The sequence below is a fragment of the Chelon labrosus genome (genome assembly GCF_963514085.1).
Source record: "Chelon labrosus genome assembly, chromosome: 10".
Lineage (NCBI taxonomy): Eukaryota > Metazoa > Chordata > Actinopteri > Mugiliformes > Mugilidae > Chelon > Chelon labrosus.
This window is the reverse complement of record NC_140360.1, coordinates 12,558,292-12,584,852: the sequence shown is the minus strand read 5'-3', so window position 1 is coordinate 12,584,852 and position 26,561 is coordinate 12,558,292. Positions and strand designations below refer to the sequence as shown.

Below are 26,561 nucleotides of genomic sequence, written 5' to 3'. Positions count from 1 at the left end.
GTCCGTTTGCGTACACATCAAGGTGACTCAAGCTGTTTCTTTGATGCCGTTACATTTTATGAATTGTAGCAACCGTGTGGGCAACCCGACGTGGCCTCTGGTGGGTGTGTGTTACTGGTAAAGGGCATCTGTCCTCTGCGTCCCTCCACCCTTTTGTTGCACTTCTTTAATCAGGGGTAGAAGAAAGCCATATTTTGGCCTGTCTGTCAGCAATGTCCACCCGCGACGCCACTACAGCCGTAGCCCACGCTTTCCCCACTTTGATGCTAACCCAGATAAAAAAAAACTGCAAATCAGGACAAGCGACGCTCACTCACACTCACTCCTTCACATCCACCCACCTCCTTTCTTCTATTCCTTTTCCTTGCCCATTGTTCATTTCCTCTCCTCATTTTTTCTTTTTTTCTGAAGTCAGTTCAAGAAATCCCCAGCTCTTGATTAATTTCTCCCTCTTGATTTTTGTTTGCATTTCTTGTTTTGTTTTGTTGGATGTTTTAATTAAGCTTATTTGGTTTAGGTTTTGTTTTGCACGCCGTTTCCTTTGCTGAGAGGAAATGAACTCGAATGTCGCCGTAACATTACTTGCACATCTGGAGGTTGGTTAGCCTCTGAGGAAGTGACAGATCTGAGAGATATAAGGTGAATGTGCGACAGAGGAAAATTCAAAGAGTCTTTTCAGAGAAGAGTTTGCTCGTTGTGATGGGTGCTTGAATAAACCCAGACTAATGTCAGATTCAGATTAAAAGGGCTAAAAAAAAACAACTGAAAAGATGCAATTTACAGCCATTACCCACGATTTTCCTTGAGAAGAATGATTGCAAGTGAACTGAAATCTGTCCTCTGATAAAATATGGTTTCAATCCGTGCCAGTGCACTGAAGCCTGTCGAGCACTCTGTGTACTCGGTGGTGCTTTAACTTTTCTCTTTTATGGCTGTTTCTTTACTAATGCATACTGTAGACTCAGAAATGACCCAGCATATCACTCTTAGGCTTGGATTAAGTTGGTGAAACACAAAGCGAGAACCTTTCCCTGCAGTGTGAAGGTCGATGGCAGTGCAATCAAAGTGTCCCAGCGGTCCCATAGGGTAAGACACTCTATAGGACCGATGTCGGACATATCGGGGACAAGGCGGGAAGCGGGCAGCTTGTAATGTGACGAGATAGCCTATCTTTATTGTCAAAACATAAGAATGAAGGGGGGGAAAAGACACAGATTAGCTTTCCTGACAGTCGCCCGTTTGAAGTTCATGCCAAAGTGCATTAGGGGCTGTTATTCCCTCTTTTCTGCGCTCGCAAATGCAGAATCACTCAGGAAAAGGCGAGACTTGCTCGCTAATCAACTGATAACGGGACACACTGTCCGTTTGCCGTAGCTGCCCGCCATCCTGTGTGCACACTCACGGCACACTCACTTCACACGCTGGCACAGGCCTTTGTTTCGTGGGGTAAATCTGGGTGAAGGGCGTGGATATTTTTTTTTTTTTTTTTAACGAACAATCCTTTAATGTCACAGTTTAGTCCTGCTCTGCAGAGAACGTGACAGGCTTAACGTAAGTTGTGTGTAAAGTGTGTTTTCAGTCAAGTTCGCGAAACAAGGTATAGCATCATATCTGACCTTTGACCTGCTTGTCTGCGGCCAGGAAGTTCCACCCTTCTCGGTCCATTGTCCACCTCAGTGCAGCATCGCCTCAAACTTCGGCTCTTTTTCATAGGCCGTATCAAGGCTGAGCAAAAGGACACGTAACCAGGGACACGTTGCGTTTGGGTACACATTCCACACGGCTTTGTTTCATACACCTGAATTCAACACATGACACGTGAGCAAAGGATAATCTTAACGACCCTAGACTACAATACAGAAGCCAAGAATCATCTAGTGTGTGGGGCCACATCAGAATGCACCACCCTGCCTCTTCCTGCACTGATAACCCGGTGAGAGACAGTGGAATGGGCGTTGCAGCTGTGGGCAGAGAGACAGCACGGGATTTGTGTGCTCGGGAGAGGGGAGGGAGGCGGTTAGGTGTCAGTTCCTTGACTTTCCTTTTCCCCCCAACCCCTCTAACGGCCTCCATCTGAGGAAGCGGATCCTGCAGAGTGTCTATTCAGCTCTAAGAGACAAGACAAACACTTGAACCCGTCAAAGCAAAGCGGCATTAAAAAAGAAAAAAGAAAAAAACAACTTGCGATCCTAGTTTCACCCTTTGATAAGTGCACTAGTCGCCTGTTATTATTGTTCCTGCAACACCTCCCCTCACCAAGGGAAGCCTAGCTTGCAGGTACAAACATTTGTCCAGCAGCTCAGGTGCAAACGGAGGCGCCCGCTTGGAAAGAACAAAGCAGGGTAGGCTAACCCAAGCAGGAAAGATCTCGTTTTCTGTGCTATGGCTTTGCAGGAAACCAAACCATTCACCCAGCCATGTACTCCCATCCTGAAATGGGGGAGTAAAAAACACTAAGAGCCAGGGTGGGGGGAGGTAGGAGGATGGGGTGGGGTGGGGGGGGCACCAAAATAAAAACTAATAATAATGACTTTATTTCTAACTCCAACCCACAGATGTTTGCTTCCTTCCTTTCCCTTTCATGTCAGATGGAAATCTTTTTATTTTTTTCTCCCTCTCTCTTTGTGAAGAGAAACATCAGTGTCGGTAACTGCAGATATGAAAGTGTTTCCTTTTTTTTGTTTGATTGAGTCATTCCCTGCATTTGTTATGAGGGCCGATATCTCTCATCTGCATTGCTCGGGCCAGACTTCGGGCCTTCCTCCGTGTTTATGGCAAGGACAGGAAGATGCAGCTTCGCCTTGCCACCCCTCCCTACAACATCCTGGGATCATCTGGAAACTTCCCTAACAAGGATGCCTTTCCACGGTCAGTGCAGAGCTTAGTGACCCATGCTCCATCACTGCGCTGAAGAAAATAGATTCCTTCTGTCTGTGCTCACTAGACATTAAGAGAACAACTTAATAGTTATTGAATTATCTTTAAAACACCATATATATTCATTATATAAATGTTCGGAAAGTACAGAGCAGCTCCGATGTGAGTGGGCTAAACATCTCTGTGACATTTCTGTGACATTTCTTGACGCACCGAGGCCTCACCGCGTTCCAGGAAGCCAGAATTTAGGACGGTAACACACTCTGACCTTCAACCCCCTCCATTAATTTAAGCTTCCGAACACGATTGCAGATGTCGCACCCTTGAGATGCAGTGATTGCTTTCTCTTTTTTTCTCTCTGCTCCCTCTTCAGCATTATCTGACACATTTTGTGATTCCCCCACCACCTATTGTTCTGAGATAAAAATAATAATAAGTTGATGATGTGGCCCAGCGGGTGTTTCCAGAGGAGAGGTCTAGGGTGCAGCGGGGGTTCAGGCGGGTCAGGCTGGCTCCCCAAACACAGGAAGGCAGCGCTGTAAGTCATAGTCAGGGTGTCAAGGCTGGACACTTGTGCTCCCTCTCAGGTCCTCACCTTCAACTCTGGTCTATTTATAACACACCGCTGAGTGTGTCTCTGATGGGCATGTTGGTTCAAAATAAATCACTTAACATAAGAGAGTTTGAGACTATCTTTGAATTTATGTGCTCTGTGAATTGTGCAGATGATTTACAATTTATTATTTGTCCCCAAAAAAAGATTTTCTTTTAAACACTGCCACAAAAAAAGTTGCCTTTAAGAGCAGGTACTTTAGTTACTCTAGAATATTTAATGAGGTGGAAAGGGCTGGGGGGTCATTGTGTTAACATAAGCAGGCTAATCATATGTTCTTTGTATGCCTGAATTGGAGGCGTGTGCTGTCGCGGTGGGAGCGCGCAGAGGAAGGGAGGGCAATCTTGTCCGGACGCTAATAAGACCCAATGGCTGGCGCAAGGTGGCCAGGAGCGCTGAAACGCGACAGAAGACGGTGGACGAAGGAGAGGAGGAAAAAGCCAAAATCTCCGCAGAGGCATTTCTGGATGGAAAACAGCAGGATGAGAGCGGCACCGGGGCGTCCGTAGCGACCGAGGAGAGCCGGGAAGAGATCGGGCTTTAGGTGTGCGTCCTGATTGTGTGCCTCGTCAAGGGGAAGTGCGTGGAGAGAGAAGGGGTAAGTGAGAGAAACGCACAAAAACACCTGCGTCAAGACAGGTACCTCTGGAGGACGCACGAAGAGGACTTCACATGCACAAGAGACTTAGATCCGGCTGATGCACGGTGAAACCCTTTGTCAGAAACCTCTAAAGAGTTTTTTTTTTACATATTTTTTTCTTTTTATTTAATTTTTTTCATAACTGACGCCAAACTTGAGAAGCAACAGATTTCAGCCAATCAGATCAGTCGCTGGGCTGCTCTTAGTCAATGCAGTCATCAAAACAATGAATCAGAACATCTGTGTCTGAACACCTTTTTTTCTTCTAATCAAAAGAGAATAAAATAACAAAAAAAAGTACATGATCCACCTCTTGATGTTTTTGTGATCAATACATCAGCACTAATAATCCATGATTTGGAATGGACCAGGATTCGACCCTCATTCACTTGCTGTCACACACCTGGACCTGGGATACCACTGTAGGCACTGTGAGCCGCTGACCCCCGGGAGCCCCAACCCTCCCCAATGAAGCAGCCCAGGTGGGCCCGCCTGGCACAGCTCAGCCTGCTTGCTGCGTGGACCTGCATATGGCTGGTGCAGGGATGCGGGCCGGGCCCCGGGTACGGCATCCGTTCCAGGCCCAGGAAGCTCACGCCGATGCACTACAAGCAGTTTTTCCCCAACTTCTCAGAAAACAACCTCGGGGCCAGCGGGAGAGCAGAGGGCAAGATCACACGCAACTCCGAGCGCTTCAATGAACTGGTGTGCAACTACAACCCTGACATTGTCTTCAAGGATGAGGAGAACACCAACGCAGACCGCTTCATGACTAAGGTGAGACTGGTGTGATGTGGCTATCTTAGATTTTAGGGGTTTGCTTGAACGAACCACTAATTCCCATGAGCTGCAGTGATTCCCGGTGACTGTTTTAAGTCCAATAAATGGGGAAAACGCACAATTAGCTGCAGAATGACTGAAGGATGCTCTGACTGGTTTCTCTCAATCTTCTTCTGGACAATCCGTCAGCCAGATGAGTCATCAGCGGCATTTACATGAATTGGCAGTTTGCGGCGTATACTCTGCCACTGCAGAATGGCACCTTCAAATCAAATCCTGCAATCTCATTCACTGTTTGCTGTACTCTACCCTACCTGCCCTTGCCAGGCCCTCAACAGACAAACAAATGTTCAACACAGTCTGTGTAAGTTTTAACCAAACATTCCCTCCCCTTTTTTTTTTTTTTTTTTTGTTTAAGATAAGAAGATCAGGATGTAATTCAACACTACTCTTTAAGAGTTTGAGTTCCCTCTACAGGAACACTTCCTTTTAATCTTTAACCTAGGCCTTTGTTGTTGGAAATAAAACCATTTCTAAGACAGGTTCACTGTGTGCCTACCGGAACAAATCTCAAGACACTTAAACTTGAATTCCTGATTGTTTACAGGGTACACAGGTAGCCAGATTTATATGAAAGATCCGGGCAGCTAGATGAACAACATCTGAGCCAAAACGTTCTGCATGCCACCCTTCCCGAACGCAAACTTCCGAGGCATCTTGTTTTGGATGCTGCGGCCTTGTGTGATTGTTTAGGATATGAATCTGTGTTCCTTTCCCCTCGCAGAGTGTTTGTATGTGATGGAAATTTGTGGTCGCATATGTGTGCCCTTCTGATACCCAGTATGAGTGTGAGTGTGCATGTGCCTCTTTTTTTTTTTGCCCGGACGTGAAAGACGCTCTTTGTGCGTCATCTGGAGACTCGGAGGGGTCGCCTATACAAAATTCCCGCCTGCTGAAGTAATGGCACCGTTGGAAAAGCGACTATTGTAGTTGTGACAATGAAACGCCTCTCTTCAATGGCATTGCGAGAGAAATGCACCCAGTTTGTTTTCTGTCCCTCTCGCTTTCTCACTCTTGCTGTCACATTCCCATGTCCGTGCCCATACATTCTTCCCCTCTGCCCTCTCTCTTTAGTCCCAACCTCGGCTCCCCGCTACTCCGCTTTCTTCTCACCCTGCCCGGGCTCACACTCCCATCCCTCCCCGTCGCTCTCTCTCTCTCTCTCTGTCAGCTGTGCTCTCTCCGTTTCATTCATCTGCAAGATAAGCTTTGCTCAATTAATTATAGGGCACGAGACCCGCCACAGTCACAAGTCACAAGCGGACTCAGGAGATAATAATGAGTGTATCACCTCGGATGCTGGCGTCATCAGTTTCCAGCCGGCTATTTTGCGACAATGCTGACACAGTCTGTAACATTATGGCCCACGGGGGTGTTAAGAGTCACTGTGCACATATTTGATCAAATGTCTCAGGGGTGAAACCGAGAAACTCAAGCCTGGAACAATCTGGAAAGGCAGAGAATGGCCTTGATTATTCTGTCACCCTGTTGAAAAGGCCAAGGAATGTGCCAAACTGGCTACAGTAGGTTTGTTCTTGTACTCTGATTGTTTGAGCAAGGTTGAGATGGCCTTTAGTGGAGTAGAGGAGGAATTGTGCGATGATGCCAGCGGACAAACAATCATAACCTGGGCGCCAGAGACGGTGCCGGAATATTCAGATGATCTTCTGCTGGGTAGCGCTGAGGTCGGCTTGTGTACTTAGGTGCAGGCTCACGTACTGTACATACCTCTTGTATTCTTTGGCCGTGTCATTGGTGCTGTTAATAAATGATTACAAGTGTCTGACACTAGCACCGGAGTTTGGTGCAGACACTGTACACGGCAAACACTGCAGACTGAGTAACTAAAAATGGAGTTATTGTTTTAAACAACTCTTTAAAAAACGGTTCTCTGTCTCCGTCTCAAATAAAACCTAAAACTCCATTTACCTCTTAAACTTGGACACCCAACACTTCCTGTTATAGGAATTAAAATATTAAAAACAGAAATTACTCAAACGTATCCATATATAATATTCACACAATGTTCTCACAGATCATAGTCAAGAAACAAATAAATAAAACGTCATTTTCCAGGTATACCATGGATTCGCCTATTGGCCATTTGAATGTTTTGTTCTTCCCTTTCAATGCTGATAATGAAAAAGAGATTGGTATTTGTCCAAATCTGAACCAAAATGAAATCAACTTTTAAAGCTGATATGAATAGTAGTGTATATTTCATAAAAATTTGAAATAAGATTTTTGGCCAAGAGATAGATTTTCTTGATAAAGATCCCTTAGATTTGGTTAAAAGATGTGATTGCCGTCTCTGGATATTTCATGCAACCGACTTTTAGGCAGAAAAACAGTGTGGAGCAGGTGTTTCTGTCCTGCAAATGTTTCTTGTTAGGTCTGTGCAGATGTCCTGTATGCGTGCTCATACTGATATGTCTACGAAAAGCCAGCATCGTCCAACGTATCATCCAATTTATGAGTCAGCCCTGCTCCGAACTGAACCCCGTCCCCTCTGTCTTCTTCTCTTCCTTAGCGATGTAAGGACTGTTTGAACAGGTTAGCCATCGCAGTGATGAACCAGTGGCCAGGGGTCCACTTGCGCGTGACAGAGGCCTGGGATGAGGACGGTCACCACCCTCCCGGCTCTCTGCACTACGAAGGCCGAGCTGTGGATATAACCACTGATGACAGAGAGACTGAGAAGTATGGTCTCCTGGCCCAGTTGGCTGTGGAGGCAGGTTTTGACTGGGTCCACTACGAGTCTAAATATCACATCCACTGCTCAGTAAAAGCTGGTAAGTTTAAGGAGGGAGGTTTCATACAAGATCATGCTCACAAATGACATCACCTCACTGTATGTACTTCACTCCTGTTTCTGTTGATTTTCCTGCAGATCATTCTGTTGCTGTGGAAAAAGGTGGCTGTTTCCCTGGCTGGGCCCGGGTGACTGTTGCTGGAGGGAGGCAGAAGAACCTGTCATCACTGGCCCCTGGGGACAGAGTCATGGCCCTGTCTGGGACGGGCCAAGTCGTGTATAGCCAAGTCCTCCTGTTTCTGCACCGGGACCAAGAAAGCTGGTCCACTTTTCTGTCTCTGGAGACAGAAGACGGCCAGAGACTGGTCCTCACTCCTCATCACCTGGTCTTTTTAGCCCCTCGCTGCAGTCACGACAGCAGCGAGTACCAGGCTCAGTTTGCTAGCAGAGCCAAAACAGGAGACTGTGTCCTCATCCATACAGCAGGACGTCAAACACGTCCATCCCAAATCATCTCAGTTTCAGTAGTGGAGAGCGTTGGAGTCTACGCGCCCCTGACAGAAGCTGGGACTTTGTTTGTCGACGGGGTGCTGGCATCCAGCTACGCACTGGTGGAGGACCACAGACTTGCACACTGGGCATTTGGACCTGTGCGACTCCTCTCCTCACTCAGCCAGCTGCTTTGGGGGGAGACACGAAAAGAGCAGCGGCCCACTGAGAGTCAAAAAGCTCGCGCTGAGGCTCCAGTACCTTTCAGCACTTTGGCCACAAAGGACGGAGCAGGCGTATATGCAAGTACAGGCATTCTGCACAAACGAGACAATCTGAGTGAGCCTCTGAGGATAGGAATGAAAGAGAAGCACTCCTTGCAGAGACGGATATCAGGGGTTCACTGGTATGCTAGACTACTGTACAATATCGGATGCGTTTTTTTCAACTCTTTACATTCTTAAAAGCTGAAAGTCAAACTGCCACTTTGAAACATTTACGCTAACCTGTTCTTGACTTAAATTAATTAAAACACTGGAAAGGTTTGCTTGCTGTTTTCACTATTCTTTGCCATATAATCCGTCTTAATAAAATACGCGCTAACACTGTGGTGATACTTATATAAGAAACTGAACATAATGAGACAGTACGTTAGAAGTGGTTCATGTAAAAATGGTAATATTAAAATGACTGTATCATAGTCTATTTGTACATCTGTTATTGCTTTAATTATTTCAGATATATATGTAAAAATGTATCTATTATTCTAATGGGATATGAATGAAATCCCTGAGCAATAAAATCTTTATTTTTGTACTTTATGAATCATAATAATATATAAATGTTTCATTTTATCATAATAATTCCACTGCCTGTATCGTATGCCCTCACTTGTTGCCATGTCATAAAACAAATTAAAATGTAATTCAATGAAAAGCTAAACTCGGTTTCTTATTATTATTATTCTTATGAGTGCGTTTTGCATTTTGAGCTGATTTATCTTTTGCCTGCTCAGCGAATGTGAGTTGCTTTGTGTGAAAAACTGACATTTGACATGCGCTTCCAGGTCGCACAGTTGTGTTTTATGAATGTGTTGCAGCCCTCTGTGGAAATGTAGTCCAACAGGCTGACGGGTTAATGAAAAGCCCAGACGCACTTAATATTCCTCAGACTGTGCCACCATGTTGACTTTATCACTTCAAGGGCTAAGGTATAATTGCAAACGTATACTTCACTTATGAGGTTTCTAAGAATCTTAAATGCTTTTACCCGTAATCACTGTCACAAATAGCAAATCTTTCCGCCGTGTTGTACACTGTTTGCACCATTTTTTGCTTTGTTAAATCCCACCTAACTTAACTTTAAACTATATTCTGACGTTCTCCAAAGGCATGTTACCTGTCACTATTAAACATCTACTTTAAACATGGTTCAAGTAAAAACTTTGCAAAGGTTCACAATAAATTTTAAGGCTGCGTTCAGAACAACTAGTGTGAAGTTATACACCCCCTTGTGGAGGAAATTATCCTATACCTGTACATTTTATACTATGGAATTTTCCAAGATTCAAGATTTAATTTACCCTCTGTGGTAGTAGCTGTGTATTGGTAGCCATTTATGTACAATATTAGTATGTCATTTGGTCAGAGGATGCATTTTTGCAGCTGTGACTACACAGCAAATGTTATGTGAGATATTTACACTGTTTTCCGAACTATGAACTCAAAAGCTATGCAACATCAAGAGACCGAATTATATATATTTTCCCCAGTGCATTTTACGGTATACGACTGTAAAAATCTGCACATTTAGGACCCCAAATATGTTCTCTACCACCAGTCTATGTTCTGTTGTAAACATCTGTGAAGGTATTCCAGGGGATTATCCTTGAGATACAGGAGGCAGATGGGAAAGCACCGGCTTCACTCAGTGGCCAATAGGAGAGGCCTTCTGTCCTAATACCACCCTCTATTTACATCCATCGGCCAATCGGACACCGTCTTCCATCCAGTCTCAGCCCCCCCTCCCCAAAATCTAATCCAATTTTACTAAAGCTGAATGGGGAGTTAACTAATCCAGTCAGGGGGACCAGTAATAACCTATTTTCAAAATGGAAACATGCACACGGCACATTTGGGCACTGAGTAAAACATCTGAAACACCATTAAAGACGAAAGCTTTTTTTTTGCGGTGATATTTAGTACGACTGTCTGTAGGGATGAGATACAACGGTACTGACTGTGAACAAATGTGTCACAGTACAGTTAACTTATCCTAACACGCCACATGTGAAGATGAATTAACTGTTTTTGCAGACAGTGCTTATGAATCATAGGCCTCTAGTGGATTTTATTACAAACTGCTGCTGGCTGTTCTAATTTTGTATGTGATTTTTATCTTGATGAAGGCTCAATCCGGTTCTTTGGGAGCATATTGGTGGCAACACTGATCATTTACAAGCTTTATTAAAATCAAAATGGCAGGTCACTTTCTGAAGACAACTCTTAACTTAGTTGAAAACCATAATTGTGACATTTTTCTCCGCTTTAAGCCTTGTGGTGCGTATTTTAAACGCCTCAACACATGCAGCGTCAACTCTAGGTCATGGCCCTGCAGCAGAAACCTGAAGAAAATCACACATTGTATTCTACACACATCATATACATGCAATGAGCGCGAAGAGTTCATGTGAAATCACTTACATTAACATTAACAGATGCTCTTCTCTACTTGTGAGTGTTGAGTTATAGCTTAAGTAAGCTACTTAAACAGTCGAGTGTTATGCTCTAAGACGTGACAGGAGATATACAGTAGCTGATGTGGATTAAACCTGTGACCTTCTCACGGTGGGACAGACTGTTACCCAGAATAATTTTCTTTGGGATCATCCCGGTGACATCCACGATTTACTGCGTGCGCTGCATCGGGCCCTTCACTCCCGGCCCATTAAAAGATGGCACGGGGAGGTCAGTGTATTGATTTAAGTGGAACTATGCGAGAACTGAGAGGAAAACTTGTCGCGCTTCAGGAAAGATAGATGAATAAAGCTTTAAAATGGTGAATTTCAGCGAGGTCTCTCTTCCTTTGTCTGCACAACAACTAATTGATGTTTACCAGATTTGAGGAGTTCTCAGAACTGCTTTCTTGAACCCATCCCTCCTGGGTCATCCATACCAGAGTAATTTTCTCACAGTGATAAGGCAACCAACAGATAAAGAAGGCCAACAAGCCCGCAGACCACCCCCCACCAGATCTGTGCTGTGTTAACCTTTTGTGACATTATTATTGCTCTTGAACCAAATTAGGATAATACAAGCAAATTATTATTATTATTATTATTATTATTAATAAATGGAAAAAGAAAGAAAGAAACATGTTTTAACACAATATATCACGATTAAAGGGCTGTACGAGTGTTTTAATTAGTTTTGTCGCTTGATGGAAATTTATAACAATTACACGCGCATGTGGCTCAAAAATATGACCACAAATCATACTCGGAACAAACAGGTAATGTGAAAAGCATGAAATAATGGCAAAAAAATAATCAGCAGTACGCGCGCCGAGTTATTTTGCGTCAGTGAACCTGCTGAAGCCTTGCAGATCAGATCGATGCAAATTCAAGTCATCGATCGCTCTCCCAGTCGTCCTCAATAACATTCGCTTATCAACCACGATGAACCGCACACAACGCACATTTCGCTATATTAATTGCAAAACGACGAAGGCATCAAGAAATCTGAACCCAGTTGAACCCAATTAGATCGCTCATTAAAACCCACTCAAAGCATCCATCAGCGGGGCATGTCACGGCAGGTCTGCTCTTACAATCATAACAATCTAATGAAAAATGGCTTCCCTGGATCCGAAAATCTAATGACCTAATATCTGATATCCACCATATTTCTGTAGTGCGCGCTTCCCACAATTAAAACCCTGTGTTGTGTGTGCTAAATGCTCAGCCCCGCGCAATGCTATCCAACAGTGGCATCAAGCTTTGAAGCATTTACTTGTATTTAGTAATGAACCATCATTTCTGGTCGTTGTTTTGCATGAATTATTTTTTGACGTAGTTGTTATTAGCTAGCACTGCTAGCAGCGGCTAGCCACTTGGCGGAACAGCCGTGTGCAGACGCAACGCAGTTCAGCGAAGTGAAGAGATGCTAGTGACCCATACAAGGGTACCCATGCAAAGTTGAGCTGCAAACATAGGTAGATTAAAGTCCGCAGTCGACTGAAACTTAAACAAAAATATATATTGCCGGCGTGACAACAAAGTTTGGGGCCGTAATTTTCCGGATACGCTATTTTGTGCAAACTTGCAACAGCTTTAACGACCTCGCGAGCGAGATTCCAGAACAGAGCAGAAGCTAGCTAGTGTTAGTTGTTAGCCTTCAAGCTAAATACACAACCAAAAAAAAAAAAGCCAGCCACATAGTTTCTGGATTCACTGCATGAAGCCGGGGGAGCTTTTTCGGGACTGGCCGAAGACTTGTCTTCGTAGTTACTAGTTCCCCGGTAGAGTAGGACCACTCGACACACAGCTCAAGTTGCTGGTTAGCTCGGTAATCATAGCATTATCCATTTAGTTGAGCAGCTAGCTAGCACCATCGCACAGCCTGCCTTCCGCCGACGTGCACTTCCCCCACTCTCCCTCCAGCCGGCTAGCCGCAGCGTTAGTCCGGTACATAAAATGAAGCGACCATCAGCATTTTGGGACGCTGTGTGGCTCTTTGGATTTTGCTGATGCATGAGGAGACGATTCTGTTTTTGTGAGGTGAGCTGCTTTTATTCATGGCCTCTTTGAACTTCTTGCAACAGACATACCTAAAGACACACCAACCCTGACCTTAGACCGGGTGTTAGCTCTGCTATTGGTAGCATTTAGCTGTTAGCTTCGACCAGATGGGGGCGTCTAGTTGCTGGAGAAGTAGCTATCTTACCTGGGTGCTAACTTTAGATTGAAATATGCTATACGTTGCCCTTATCCGCGATGTGATCCACATAGTTGCCGGTTGACAATTTTAAAAGTACACGTTCCTGTGAATGAAAATGTGCGTATTTCTCGTAGTTTTGTCTCTTCGGGACACTTTGCAGCTACGTCACCGTTGGCAGTTGTTAGCTTTTCCGTATCAGCTTGTCGCCAGTGACACGGGCATGGCTATTTGCTGGGCAGAACCAACCCTTTGAAGTCGATGTTTACATTGAGGAATAGTGCTTAGCGATGCAATTATTCAACTACAACACCTCGATAGCTTTTACAGTGACACTGCAACAGATCGCGGGTGCAGCTGACCGACATTTCGAATTAAAAACAACCATGTTCACCGTGAAAGTTGATTTGTAACGTTAACAGTTAAAACGTTAACTTAACTAGCCAGGACGTTAAAGACGTTAACTCAGCCATCGTGTCGTTACTTTTGATTTGGATGTTGCTAACTTCATTTTTGTTTTTTTAGAGACAATGCATATTTGATATCGCCGTGAACTGTGATATATAACACGAGTTAGGTTTTGGTGGGAATTGGTTTTGACGTTAGTTTGTTGTCGAGGAGAGAGAGAGTGCGTTTCCAGTGTTGCTGCCACCGAGTGCGTTCATTACGGAGATGTAACGTTGACATTTGAAATCTAGACAAATTAATTCGGTCCATTAGCTCAATTGAATTCTGTCGTTACCAGCTTTTGGTGCAATTTGTTAATGATGCAGCGTCGAGCAGTTGTGTTGAATTTTATTTTTGGGAGTTTTAACCGTAACGTTATCGGCTACTGATTGGGACAACACGTTCACAAACAATCCTGATTAATCTCTGACAAAGATGGATATCCTTTAGCACTAACCAGTATTGCATTAAATGCTTTATCCTCCTGCTCTTAATTTGTGATTCATTCTGCTCATTCATGAAACATTAGAAAGGCGCACCCGTCCTCGGACTGGGATCTGCTTCGAGCTGCCTCACAGTTAGAATAAAAAAAAAAAAAAGAAATATTACGAAATGTGCGATAACGTTTGCTCACAGGAAGGGATTTTTTTTTTTGGTATGTAATCAAGTGTAATGTTATTTGTTTTGTAACTCGTGAAAACCCAGACGCATTCATCGGGATCTGCATTGCAAAGCCACCGTCATGTTTGTGTGGTCTTTCGTTAGTCAGTTTTTGTCAGCTGGATGTGCACAGCATCGCCTCAGTAAAGATTTCCCCCGGTCGTCTTGTTTTCCAACATCTGGGGATCCACGACCATGTTGGCAAATATTGTCGAGGAGGCTGTAATGTACTCATAAAATACATCGCGCGAATCGGAGCCGACCGGGAACCTTTACGATAATCCGCCATTAATTGTTAGGAAACATCACACGACTATAATACTATAATTATCCGCTTTAATTAAAAAATGGTGAGCCCCCCCCCGTCATTGTTTGTTTTACATTATTTTTGTTAATGGCGTGAATCTCATAGCGGAACTATAATGCGAGCGACGAGGTTCTGCACGAAAGGATCCCCGCTGCAACAGGAAGTTCAACATACGGAAGTTGTGTTTTCTTTGTGTATCCCGATTTATGGTTGTTTTATTTAGCAAAACACCGTTTTGGTTGTAACATTTCGCGCTTTTTCCAAACAGCAGCTTCGCCGATTTGGATTATGCAGTGCTGGGTAAATAACTTGAATTGTTGAAGTGATTTCCGATGGAACTCATGTGTCGTTCGCGCTGTTTTCGCGAGTTTGCGAAAAAGCTCGATTGCATTAGTACCAACGTTTGTCAGATTAACACAAGGAAATGGACACAGTACTCCCATTTAATGCTTTGTATTGTTGGTCGAAGGTTTTGATGTTAAAAGTGTCTTTGTATAGATTGCTAAGCTATTGTGTTGTATGTTGTGGGAAAGGAAAATGCATTTTGGGGAATTATTTTTCATCATGATAATTATATGTTGGGTCATGACTGGAAAAACTTAAATGTTGTGCAGTTAGTATTTTTTTTTCTTCTCATATTGTCAGACCTGATGCTAAAGACATGGCCCTTTGCTAGTTTTGCAATAAAACATTTACAAATTTTTTTTTTTTGCATATAGTGAATAATTTTATCTACAAGATTATCCACATAATCGGCATTTACGTTTATAAATTGCAGATCTCTGTCAAGGAGGTCAAAATCTGTACGGGGGATGGACGAGCAGAAATCAAACTGCGAAGAGAATGACTCGGAACCAACAGGTAACGCGGTCTTTGTCTTCTGTACACTGTTCTGCAGGAAGATAAATGACACAACAACATACCTTTTCTCTGAAGCAGAAATTCAGAATAGTTTTTGATGGCAATAGCATGGAACATGATAGTGTTTTTATTTTCCTGGTGAAAGAGAAGTCGGCGTTTGTTTCATGCAATAATTGCTGACTTTTTTCCCCTTTTATTCTAGCTGATGACAATGCCACTGGGAAGCAGCTTGTCTGCTCTGATGAGGAGTCCAAGGCTCTTCCTGCTGCTGCTGCTGCTGATGAGTCTGGTGCTAATGCGGCCTCTTCCAGCATACCAGTGTAAGTTCAACGGATGTTGTTCTCATTGCTTTATTTCCCGAAGATGTTCATTGTTGGCTGCACCACGTACTGATTTTTCTGTCAATATTTTGAACAATTTGCTTGTAACTCAACAGAGAGAGCGTTCGTGCCTGTGCGCTTTGTAACTGTGTGGACAGAAGCCTCCATGGACAGCGGGAACTGAGACACTTTGGGCCATCTTCTGAGCGGCCGACCCTCAAGCCATCAGCTTCCCCACTGCCACAGCCCGGAAATGATGACCTGTCTTCCATTGGATTTCCTGACTCCTCCTGTCCGACGGCACTCCTCGATGACTCAGGTTGAACTCAAAACATTGTAGTATTATATCTTATTTAGTGTAATGAGTAGAAATAAATCATAGATTTTACCTGTTAAATAGATATAGTGCTTTTATGTAGAGTTAAAGCTTGGTTTGATATTTTACTGATGCTGGTGTCCATATTGAACAGGGGGGTGTTGGGTTCACCACTGGTGTGCGGTGTGGTCCGACGGAGTAAAGCAAACAGAGGATGAGGAACTGGAGAATGTGGATAAGGCCGTTATCTCAGGGACACAGCGGGTAAGTGTGCTGGTCATTGCCCTTGATTGCATGATGTCGGATGATAGAGAATAATATACCCTTGCTTTAACAAATTTTACTATTTGCTGGTTGCAGCTTTGCGAATACTGCAAAAGGCTGGGTGCAACCATTCGATGCCATGCCGAGGGCTGCTCACGGTTCTACCACTTCCCCTGCTCAGCAGCGAGTGGGTCCTTCCAGTCCATGAAGCAGTTGGTCCTCCTTTGTCCGGAGCACATAGACAAGGCAGAGGAGTTGGGTAAGGCGACCAGACATCTCTGTCAAAATTGTGACATGATTATCTCAGTAGAAGGCTTTAGCTTTGTTTTAAAAATGACAGGTGGCTTCAGAGTTGACAAAACGCAATCATTGTTATTCTGTACAGATTTTTTTATTATGCTATGATGCCATGAGCACATAAACTATCATAATGAACAAAGAAGAACTAAAAAATAACTCATGCTAACATGATTTTATTTTGTGTTATCTTTTTTTTTTTTTTTTTTTAGCTGGTGAGGAGTCTTGGTGTGCAGTGTGTGACTCGGCAGGGGAGCTCACTGATTTGCTGTTCTGTACGGGTTGTGGCCTCCATTATCATGCAGCTTGTCTGGAGATTGGTGCCACGCCCATCCAGCGGGCAGGATGGCAATGCCCAGAGTGTAAAGTGTGCCAGACCTGCAGGTGAGTCCATCCTAGGGTGTCAGCCCGTGCTAGAAGTTCACACATTTTTCTAAAAGTTTTGCACAAGAGCTACATAGTTTTTAAGGCATTTGTTCCATCCTTGTGGTTCTTCAATTTCTTAGGCAACCAGGGGAAGACTCCAAAATGTTGGTGTGCGATGCTTGTGACAAGGGGTATCACACCTTCTGTCTCCAGCCAGCCATGGATTCTCTTCCCTCTGATCCATGGAAATGCAGAGTAAGTCATATTTGCACATTGATATTCCCATACCGTGGCAATATGCTGTTAAACAAGTCCACCTACCTAGTTACCACAACATTAGTAAGCAAGCTTTTTTTCACGTGCTTCCTTTTTCATTTGGTTTACTTTTTATCCCCACAATTTGTACTATGTCAGAGGTGTCGTGTGTGTATGGAGTGTGGTGTCCGTGGACTGGTGCTGCCAGGTTCGGCCCAGTGGTTTGATAACTACACCGTTTGTGAGGGATGCCAGCATCACCGCAGCTCAATGTGCTGCGTGTGCAGCAAAGCTGCCAACCCTTCTGTTGCTCTACAGTGCTGCAGCATGTGCCGCAGGTTAGTTAAACACTGAGGTTGTTATGATGTATGGCTATGCCTATTTTTCGAATATTTTTTTAATGATTTCCAAATGTTTTTAGATGGGCACATGGTGAGTGTGCTTTACCAGGGGAGCTTCCAGAAGGCAAGGTCATTTGCCTGCTTTGCAAGGAGGCTCAACCGCTGCCTGTTGCTCAACCAAACACAGCCGATACACAAACCGGAGATGTGTCTGAGGAGACTGAAGGACACATGAATTTGGTGGAGAAGACAATCCAAAAGGATGCCCCCATGGTGACAGAAGAGCAGACAGGCTTATCAGAAGAGACGCCAGGACCGAAAGACACATCAGAGATGGATCGGACAGAAAAAGAGACACCCATGGAATTGGGTAAGTCTGAACTGGACACGACATGAGATCAAGTTTATAAGACACGCTCGCCACTTTAAGTTTATTGGATTCGTTCAAAAAAATGTCTGAGATTTCTGTGTGTGAGGTAATTGCTTTTGGTTTTAGGGGTGGAGTCTGCAGTTGTTCAGACAGCAGATGTTGGGGAGCAAACAATAAAGGGAGAGCCACAGGTAGCAACAGAAGGATTCAGTTCTGAGGCACCAGCTGTTCCACATGAGTCTAAAGGTAAACTCAGAACACACTGTAGACCTAAATGAACACAAAGCAGTACCTTTTTTGTTTGATGTGTGCCGTAACTAATGATAGATCTATAAATGATAATACAGATAATCACGCATTCCTTAATCTCAAATTTAGAATGTGCAGCAACGGAACAGGGACCCTCTTGTCTACCTGCTGATGAAGGGAGAGCAGAAGAGGCACTCAGCCAGATGACCCAAACCACCCCTTCCCAGGACCCCACAGCAGAGACACAATCTAGCGACAACCCTGAAGTAGAACCAGTGTCACAGCAAGGTCCTGAAAATATGGAGGCGGAGGAGGAGGAGGAGGAGGAGGAGGAGGAGGAGAAAGAGGCCACTCCCTCAGTGGCACAAGAACCCTCACAAGAGTTGTTGCAGAAGGGATCCGATGGCATGCCTATTGCAGAACCATTTGGCAATGATTCTCAAAAGTTACCAGCTTCTACAGTCTCTGAGGACAAATTAGATGATTTGTCCATGGATAATAAACAGGAAGGAAGCCCATGCCAGGATCCCCAGTCTCCTACTCTTTCTTTATCAGTGGACACACAAGAAGCCCTCTCTGCTGTGGACATGGAGAGGAGGTTACTACCTCACTCTGATGAGGATGAGGAGGACGAGGAGGATGAGGAAGAAGATGATGAGCAAATGAAAGAAGAAGGACATATCGAGGATATAAAGCAGGAACTGCATGAGGTTAAGCCAGAATTGCTCCTGGATGAAATGTCTAACATGAGCCACGGAGATGAGAGCAGCAGTGGCTTTCTGGGCTCTCCAGGGGAACCTGATAGTCACCTTTCCATGGATCTTGGTCTTGAATCTGTGGACCGTTCACACACGGATAACCTGCTCAGCGAGACTGATGATTCCCTTCCCTTCGAACCCCTCAGAAGCGACAGAGACAAGGCAAAACGTAGAGGGTCCCCGGGCCGCTCGCGTGTCAAACAGGTGAAGTCATTATACACCAGTTGGTCTGTGTTTATGGAGTTATTATGCTGCCAGTGCTTCGATTCCTCTTTTTTGTTAAAGATGTCATAAGAAAACTTTATATTGACATGTTTTTTTGTTTTGTTTTTTGACTCATAGGGGCGAAGCAGCGGTTTCCCTGGAAAGCGCAGACCTCGAGGCGGTGGTGGAGGGAGAGGACGTGGCGGGAGGTCACGCCTCAAAGCCATGGCCTCCTGCATTGATGCGTTCTTGGTGAGCTGTTCTTCAGGGGTTTTTTTTTTTGTCCTTTGAATTCTGTAATGTGGTAATATTCAATAACTTTGGTATAACTGTTGTTTCCCTCACAGCTAAGCATGACCTCAGACACTGGAATAAATAAGGAGGAGGAGGAGGAGGAAGATGACACCATGCAGAACACAGTGGTTCTTTTCTCAAACACTGATAAATTTGTCCTGCTTCAGGTACAGGTCTTTCAGTTACACTGTCCCATTTGTTGTAGCAAAGAGTGAAGTTGTCCCTTTTAAATACAAAACAAACCCACTCATTATCTTCCTCCCATTTTCTCTCTGTTTCAGGATATGTGTGTCGTGTGTGGTAGTTTTGGAAAGGGCGCGGAGGGACAGTTGCTGGCTTGTGCTCAGTGTGCACAGTGTTACCATCCTTACTGTGTGAACAGCAAGGTAACGGCAGCGTTGTCCTTTTGATTAGTTTTTCATGACTCTGTTTCGTGACTCCAGATAAACTGAACCTGATATCTTCTACAGATCACCAAGACGATGCTCCGCAAGGGCTGGCGCTGTTTGGAATGTATTGTGTGCGAGGTGTGCGGAAAGGCCTCAGACCCCTCCCGTCTGCTGCTGTGTGACGACTGTGATGTCAGCTATCACACGTATTGCTTGGACCCACCCCTGCACACTGTACCGAAGGGTGGTTGGAAGTGCAAATGGTAAAGAAAACCCAACAGAAACTATAAGTGCACAATGCTTTGTTCAGCCTTGTAGCTTTGAATTGGGTCAAATGGAAATTAATACATGAACATTTGCATATTATGTAAAACACCAGTGTCCCTGCATTAGGTATTCAGAGGCCCATCCTTCCCCCTCTTGCTTCTGTAGCAACAGAAAACTAGTCACACCACTCACATTTGCATTGATAGTTTCAGTATTATTATTATTATGTTTTTAATATTTGCTAAAAATGTTCTTCACTACCTCTGTCTAGGTGTGTGTGCTGTGTACAGTGTGGTTCCAACTCACCGGGTTTCCATTGTGAGTGGCAGAACAACTACACACACTGTGGCCCTTGTGCCAGCCTCGTCGCCTGTCCTGTATGCCGAGAGAACTTCATGGAGGAGGAGCTGCTACTGCAGTGTCAGTACTGTGATCGGTACGTCCTGGTTGTTAGAACTACACATGCAGAAACTAGACACAGAAACTGAGGAATTCATGAGAGCAGGGAATGGATTATTTATGCATTTTTCATGTCATAAATTATTCCATAACATCTTAGATTTGTTGAAAAGTAAGCATGGCTGTGTATTTATGCCTGCCTGTGCAGATGGGTCCATGCTGTCTGTGAGAGTCTGTACACAGAAGATGAGGTGGAACAAGCTTCAGATGAGGGCTTTGCATGCACCTCCTGCACTCCATATGTTCCAAAACCCGTGGGTAAGTCTCAGAACGACCCCATATTAAAGACCAAAACCAAAAACTGTGGTTTTTAAAGTATGCAGTGAAATGTCTTTTATGCAGTAATGACACAATTTGCTTTTGCTTTCTCTCCCTGCCCTTTGCCTTTTTGCACAGTAGTAGAGTCAGCCATTATGGCTTCAATAAAGATCAAAGAGCCAGGTTAGTGGATTTTATTTATTCATATTTATTGTTGTGAGCACATTCTACATGACTATGTTCAGTTTGTTTTATTGTAATTCACTCAGATTTACATGTCACCTTACAGAACCCCAGTTCTACCGGTTGGAGGGTGTTTGGCTGACAGAGTCTGGTATGTCGCTGCTGCGCAGCATCTCCATGTCTCCTCTGCACAAGAGACGGCAACGTCGCTCCCGTCTCGGCACTCTATGCTGTGAAGGAGGTCCTGATGGAATGGATCTGAGGGAGGTTGAAGGAGAAGGGGAGGAGGGCAAAGGTTGGCACACATGTCCCTCATTTATTGGTGAACAATTTTTAAAGGTGTTTTTGCCACTTTTAATGTTATTCTGCATAAGTAGGCTGTGGGGATCCCATGGAATGTGAATCCAAGATGGAGCAACCAGGGAGCCCTGACAGAGAAGGTGGTGCTGATGGAGGCATGGACGGCATGGCTGACTGTGACGGTCTTAAAGGTGGAGCAGAGGAGACAGAAGACAGCAAAAAACGAAAGCGAAAACCTTACAGGCCTGGTAAATTACCCCAAATGTTCAGTAACAACTTAGAAATGTCCTAGCATTCACACAGTAATTAACAAATGTGCTATTTGTAAAATGTACCAGGAATTGGAGGCTTCATGGTGCGACAAAGGAAGTGTCACACACGGATGAAGAAAGAATTCTTTGCCCAACTGGCTGGCGAGACTACGTTAGATGGACAGCCAATAGAGCGAACCATTGAAGAAGGTTAGACACAACAGTAGACTGTTGAATTATTCTTTATTTATATTCTATATTTAATGCGTTTATTTTAAATAATTCTCCAAATATGGACTACATGGGATAGGGATTCAGTGCTTCGCCAAGCTAAATGTTATTACATCAAAAAGGTTGTATTATGGTTATGGGATATAGACCGTCATCTACATGGTTTTCGATCTGGGAGTCTGCGTTCAGCTTGACATTAAGTGTCATGTCGTTGGCCATGGTGCTCAAACTGCATTTCCTCATCAAAGTAATCCTTTTAACACATCCAGCTGTTTTCAGTTGAATAGTTCTCATGATTCTTGCATAAATAGTAACAATGCAATGCAAAATTTTAATATTCGGAAACTGTCTTTTATGGTTATATGTGTAGGACCCCACCCTGATACAGATAACATAATGGATCCCAAACCAGTGGAGGGCGAGGAACAGGCCAAGAAACGCCGGGGTCGGAAGAAGAGCAAGCTTGAGGACATGTTTCCAGCTTATCTTCAGGTTTGTGGTTTTTTTTATGCTACGTGCTTTTAACCAATTTGAAACTTACATTGCCCAGTCGTATAATGTTTAAACATTTTATTCACTGCAGGAGGCTTTCTTTGGAAAGACACTAATAGACTTGAGTAAGAAAGCTGTGATGATAGCTCCTGGGCAGAGGCAAGGCGCATCCCTTGTCCGACCTTCAATACCAGCATCGACGGGGGTTAAAAGTACCACCCAAGAGAGTAAGAATACTAACTTTAGCACGGCAACATTTTGTGATGGTGGATGTGGAAAAAGTGTATAAGGTGTGACGTCTCTGCTTCTCTCAATAGCTGAGGCCAAGGACTGGGTGGCGGAAGGTAATTTTCCTCTCAAGCAAGAGAGGGGTGAGACCCCCCACGCTCAGGGAGATGATGCAGGTAAGTGTCTATGTGGACACAGAAAGAACTAGTCTATTGTTATGAGCTGAAGGAAATTCCAGGTTGATTAAAAATTTTTACATTTTTAGGGATTTCTACGCCAACCTCATCGCTGAAGGACCAGATTTCAACTGATCCTCATGATTCTGATGCAGAAAAAAGTGAAGGTATTTTCTTGAGCGGATGCTTTGGTATTAACAGCAGACAAAACTTTACCATTTGAATTTGTCATCCAACCTTTTATGTCGTTCTCCTTGCATAATAGGTCTTCCGCAAGGAGTGGAGAGTCAGGACTCTGAGCAGTTCTTCAGGAAGGTTCTGGGAGTGTCGGAGAGCTCCTCGTTGGGGGGTATGAAGCCCATCATGGAGGGCAGTAAGGGAGAACTCAATCGTAGTGCTCTGCCACAAAGAGCTCTCCCCTCAGGTGTGTACAAGGGATGACTGGAGCCGGTCGTGTCATTAAAACTGTCAAATGTATGATTCTGGACCAAGTAAGGTTCAAGTAAAATTTGCCTTGGATTTAAACTTCTCTCTTCTCGTCTCTTGCAGGGTCGCTGCCCCCAGCTGGAATGATGGATGCCTTTCCTGGCCTGTCTCAGTCACCATTCTTTGAGATGCGGTAGGAACAATACAAAATGTCCTTGTGTTCTCCGTTTAACACTTTATTATGATGTTCTGCTACAACCTGTAGAAGAAAGACAGATGTTTTAAAGGCATAATAAGTAGGATTGATTATACTCATAGACATTCCGAGTCATTACTTACAACCTAACTTCATATGGCAGTGGTTTATCTCCAGAGACCGTCTGCTTGTATTTTATTTTTACTTGGCTTTGTTCTGGACGCTTCTGGACCATAACCTTTAGGCACTGCATGTGTAGGTAGCAAAAGTAGCAGTGAGGTTATGTCATTATCTTCATGTAATATAATTGTGTTTATTTAACCGTGGCTGGTGCTAAGCCACACGTACCCACAGAAAAGAGAAGTGTGCCATTCGGCTGCACTCATACAAAATCTGGCACCTTCTAGCAGCGCTGTGCGGAGGTGTGGATGTGTTTATTTGTGCTTTGGAACGTAACTGCCGTAAAACAGTCAGAAAAGGTGTTTTATATTTCGAGTCCACAGTTTTGTTCTTTTTTTGTTCTTCGTTTCTTTCTAAATGCTGCTTCTGCTTTCTCGTCCACCCCTGCTCTCTTGCTTATTGAGCTGGGGAGGAGAGGCCAAGTTTGAATATTGATGGCAACCAACAAATGCTGCTAGTTTTCCTTAAATTCCCCAGTAGGCTGTTTTGATGTTTACACATGTATGCCCTTTATTTTTTGCAAAAAATGAAGTACTCTCTCATATGTTGTACAGAGACCGAGGGGGCCTGTTCAGTCCGGATGGGGGTGAAGAGAGCCCCTGGGCCACTCCCTCTACCCCAGCAACCCCTTCCTCACCTCCAACCCCTACAGAAGCAGAGGGTGATGGGCTGTCCTACAACCAGCGCAGTCTCCAGCGGTGGGAAAAAGATGAGGAGCTGGGGGAGCTCTCAACCATTTCCCCTGTTCTTTATGCCAACACCAACTTCCCCACTCTCAAACAGGACTACCCAGGTTAGTTAGGAGGAAGGTTAATGGGTGAGGTTTGTATCACTGTTTTAGAATAAATGCTAATTATTTCTCTTATTACAGACTGGGCTAGTCGCTGTAAGCAGATCATGAAGATCTGGAGGAAAGTGTCGGCTGCTGACAAGGTTCCATATTTGGTAGGTTATCAGTTTTGTTTTTTTTAAAGATTGATTCATATAATAACACGTATCTAAAACTCTAGATATGGAGGCTGTGTATTAGGTCATATTTTCACGTGTTTGGAGAAATGCCAAATGTGAAAATAAAGCAAACTGTTATGTAAAGTCTTTTCAGTCATTTCATTTATTTGCATGTATGGTCTGCAGTTGAATAAAAATAGTAATAGTTTTACTGCGCATCACATCAAGTCAGAATTTATATTGATGTCTTTTCTTTTTTGTAGCAAAAAGCCAAAGATAACCGAGCAGCTCAGAGGATCAACAAGGCACAGAAGGTGAGTTAAACATGAGCTTCATTTTGTATTATATTGTATTTAGTAAGATGGTACCTGTTGGAGGTCTGGCCCAGATTATTAATGTTTCACCTGTATTCTCCTCGTTCCCTCTCACAGCAGGCAGAGAGTCAGGTGTGCAGGCCAGTCAAGACAGAGCCAGGACGTGCAAAGGGAGAACGACCGAGTTTACACCTCCAGATCCCTCCACCTTCAGGCTCCACATCAATCTCTTCCCAACCCAGCTCTGCAGAAAGCCCATTTCCATTCCCTCCTGATTCAGGATCATCTTCTGTGTTTTTCTCTGATGGACCTGTTAAGACCCCATTGTCTGCTGATATCCGGACAGATCCTTTGGCCAAGCTTCCTCCTCAGTCACCTCATTCTCACTCACACCCAGCCACACCTTTTTCTCATGCTGGGGCCAGTCCTTTACACGCCTCTTCCTCAGGTTATTCTGCTTCCGGCCCGCAGGGTCCTCCTCAGGGAAGGCCAGCCAGTCTTGGCCCATTTGACATGCAACCAGGAACTCCTGGAACTCCCAGACGGGCTCAGCAGGTTGACCCCTACTTTAGATCACAGCTGCAACAACAACAAGGTCATCTACCACCATCCCAGCAAGGCTCTCAGGAGTCCCTAGGACCTCCAGAAAGTCCTCATTCGAGAGGGCTTGGGGAGTCACCCATCTTCTCTCCATCCCATAATACTCACTATGGAGACCCTTTCAGAACCCAGCAGGGGATGGGAAGATCAGAATATGGTTCATCCCCATCACACTCTGCTGTGGCTTCCTCACCTGTGAGCTCGGGGCAGTACAGGGCTGATATGAGTGCCCCTTCTCCACGCTCTGCAGTTGGAAGACCTGAGATGTCCACCGGCTCCCCTGCCGGGATGATGGACTGTGGGGATGGTTTATTCAAAGCACCTATGACGCCACGAATGCACCAAGGGGAGGGAGGAGCACTTCATCCTGGAGCTTCCCCTAGTCATCATTCTGAAGGCTACAGGCAGTCTCCCTCCCACACCTTCTCGGATCCCCACACTCACCCATCACTAACTCCCAGACCGCAGTCCGGTGACAGTTGTTCTCTTGGACCCCAGAGGCACTCTGTAACTCAACAAGAACAATGTCCTAGAGTGCCCTCTAGCCCACAGTCCCAGGGCAGCTGTCAGTCTCCCCATACTCCTGGTGGCCTGTCCAATGATGCTTACTCTGTCCAGTCTCCTGCAACTCCTCGTTTTCAATCTCCAGACCCTTGTTCGCAACCACCTTCAAGGCCACAATCTAGAGACCCTTTTGCTACTATCCACAAACCCCCTCGCACTCCGCTTGCTCCCGATGGAACAACAAGTTACAAAACTTCACCTCATCCCAACCACCCATCTCCAGGCCATCCCACCAACAGTTCTATAGGGGATCCTCTCTCTGGTAAACCATCGGCACCCCCTACTTTCAGCCGCAACTCCAACACGGGAGGCTTACAAATAAACCAACAGCAGACTCAGATGGTACAATGTCAGCTTCAGCAACCACAGCCACAAACTCAGTTGACTTTGGGAGGAGACAACCTCAGCTCCCGGGTGCCACCTCCTTCTGGATCTCAAGATTTACCAGCTGTTCACCCTCCAGATATACCTCATCAGCCACCTTTGCCAGGCACTCAGGAAATGTCTGACATTTCAGCAGTGCAGGACCCTTCATTAGTAGGGCTTAGCCCATCTGAGCTGGAGAAGCACAGACAGGTATTCAAATATTAGCCACTAAATAGTAATTCTATGCGCCTCTAAAATGTTTTGCTGATCACTCTGTTT

At 44.6% G+C, this 26,561-nt stretch overlaps 2 protein-coding genes across 5 annotated transcripts in view; both read left to right on the top strand.

Moving 5' to 3' along the window:
• Positions 1 to 4,598: 4,598 nt before the first annotated feature.
• Positions 4,599 to 9,116, top strand: dhh (desert hedgehog signaling molecule; the record flags this gene model as incomplete). Its single annotated transcript, XM_084552615.1, has 3 exons — positions 4,599 to 4,907; positions 7,501 to 7,762; positions 7,861 to 9,116. 3 exons carry the CDS (start codon positions 4,599 to 4,601, stop codon positions 8,673 to 8,675), a joined length of 1,386 nt encoding a protein of 461 aa, XP_084408741.1. The 3' UTR covers positions 8,676 to 9,116.
• Positions 9,117 to 12,322: 3,206 nt separating this feature from the next.
• Positions 12,323 to 26,561, top strand: part of kmt2d (lysine (K)-specific methyltransferase 2D) — a 29,521-nt gene continuing 15,282 nt past the window's right edge. For 2 of the 4 annotated variants that reach the window (XM_084554084.1, XM_084554082.1), the window contains exons 1-32: positions 12,323 to 12,988; positions 15,338 to 15,420; positions 15,623 to 15,740; positions 15,857 to 16,059; positions 16,211 to 16,320; positions 16,417 to 16,579; positions 16,830 to 17,001; positions 17,124 to 17,238; positions 17,398 to 17,576; positions 17,660 to 17,949; positions 18,076 to 18,195; positions 18,328 to 19,160; positions 19,299 to 19,412; positions 19,508 to 19,621; positions 19,736 to 19,840; positions 19,925 to 20,106; positions 20,382 to 20,546; positions 20,718 to 20,827; positions 20,966 to 21,010; positions 21,117 to 21,305; positions 21,388 to 21,558; positions 21,649 to 21,771; positions 22,163 to 22,284; positions 22,376 to 22,511; positions 22,602 to 22,688; positions 22,778 to 22,855; positions 22,954 to 23,112; positions 23,238 to 23,307; positions 24,045 to 24,283; positions 24,362 to 24,435; positions 24,702 to 24,752; positions 24,870 to 26,492. In XM_084554084.1, coding sequence (XP_084410210.1) covers positions 15,372 to 15,420; positions 15,623 to 15,740; positions 15,857 to 16,059; positions 16,211 to 16,320; positions 16,417 to 16,579; positions 16,830 to 17,001; positions 17,124 to 17,238; positions 17,398 to 17,576; positions 17,660 to 17,949; positions 18,076 to 18,195; positions 18,328 to 19,160; positions 19,299 to 19,412; positions 19,508 to 19,621; positions 19,736 to 19,840; positions 19,925 to 20,106; positions 20,382 to 20,546; positions 20,718 to 20,827; positions 20,966 to 21,010; positions 21,117 to 21,305; positions 21,388 to 21,558; positions 21,649 to 21,771; positions 22,163 to 22,284; positions 22,376 to 22,511; positions 22,602 to 22,688; positions 22,778 to 22,855; positions 22,954 to 23,112; positions 23,238 to 23,307; positions 24,045 to 24,283; positions 24,362 to 24,435; positions 24,702 to 24,752; positions 24,870 to 26,492 — 6,309 coding nt within the window. In that variant the 5' untranslated portion in view covers positions 12,323 to 12,988; positions 15,338 to 15,371. Of the gene's footprint in view, positions 12,989 to 15,337; positions 15,421 to 15,622; positions 15,741 to 15,856; positions 16,060 to 16,210; positions 16,321 to 16,416; positions 16,580 to 16,829; positions 17,002 to 17,123; positions 17,239 to 17,397; positions 17,577 to 17,659; positions 17,950 to 18,075; positions 18,196 to 18,327; positions 19,161 to 19,298; positions 19,413 to 19,507; positions 19,622 to 19,735; positions 19,841 to 19,924; positions 20,107 to 20,381; positions 20,547 to 20,717; positions 20,828 to 20,965; positions 21,011 to 21,116; positions 21,306 to 21,384; positions 21,559 to 21,648; positions 21,772 to 22,162; positions 22,285 to 22,375; positions 22,512 to 22,601; positions 22,689 to 22,777; positions 22,856 to 22,953; positions 23,113 to 23,237; positions 23,308 to 24,044; positions 24,284 to 24,361; positions 24,436 to 24,701; positions 24,753 to 24,869; positions 26,493 to 26,561 lie in introns of those variants that run through there. The other 2 variants (XM_084554081.1, XM_084554083.1) reach the window with 2 other exon arrangements.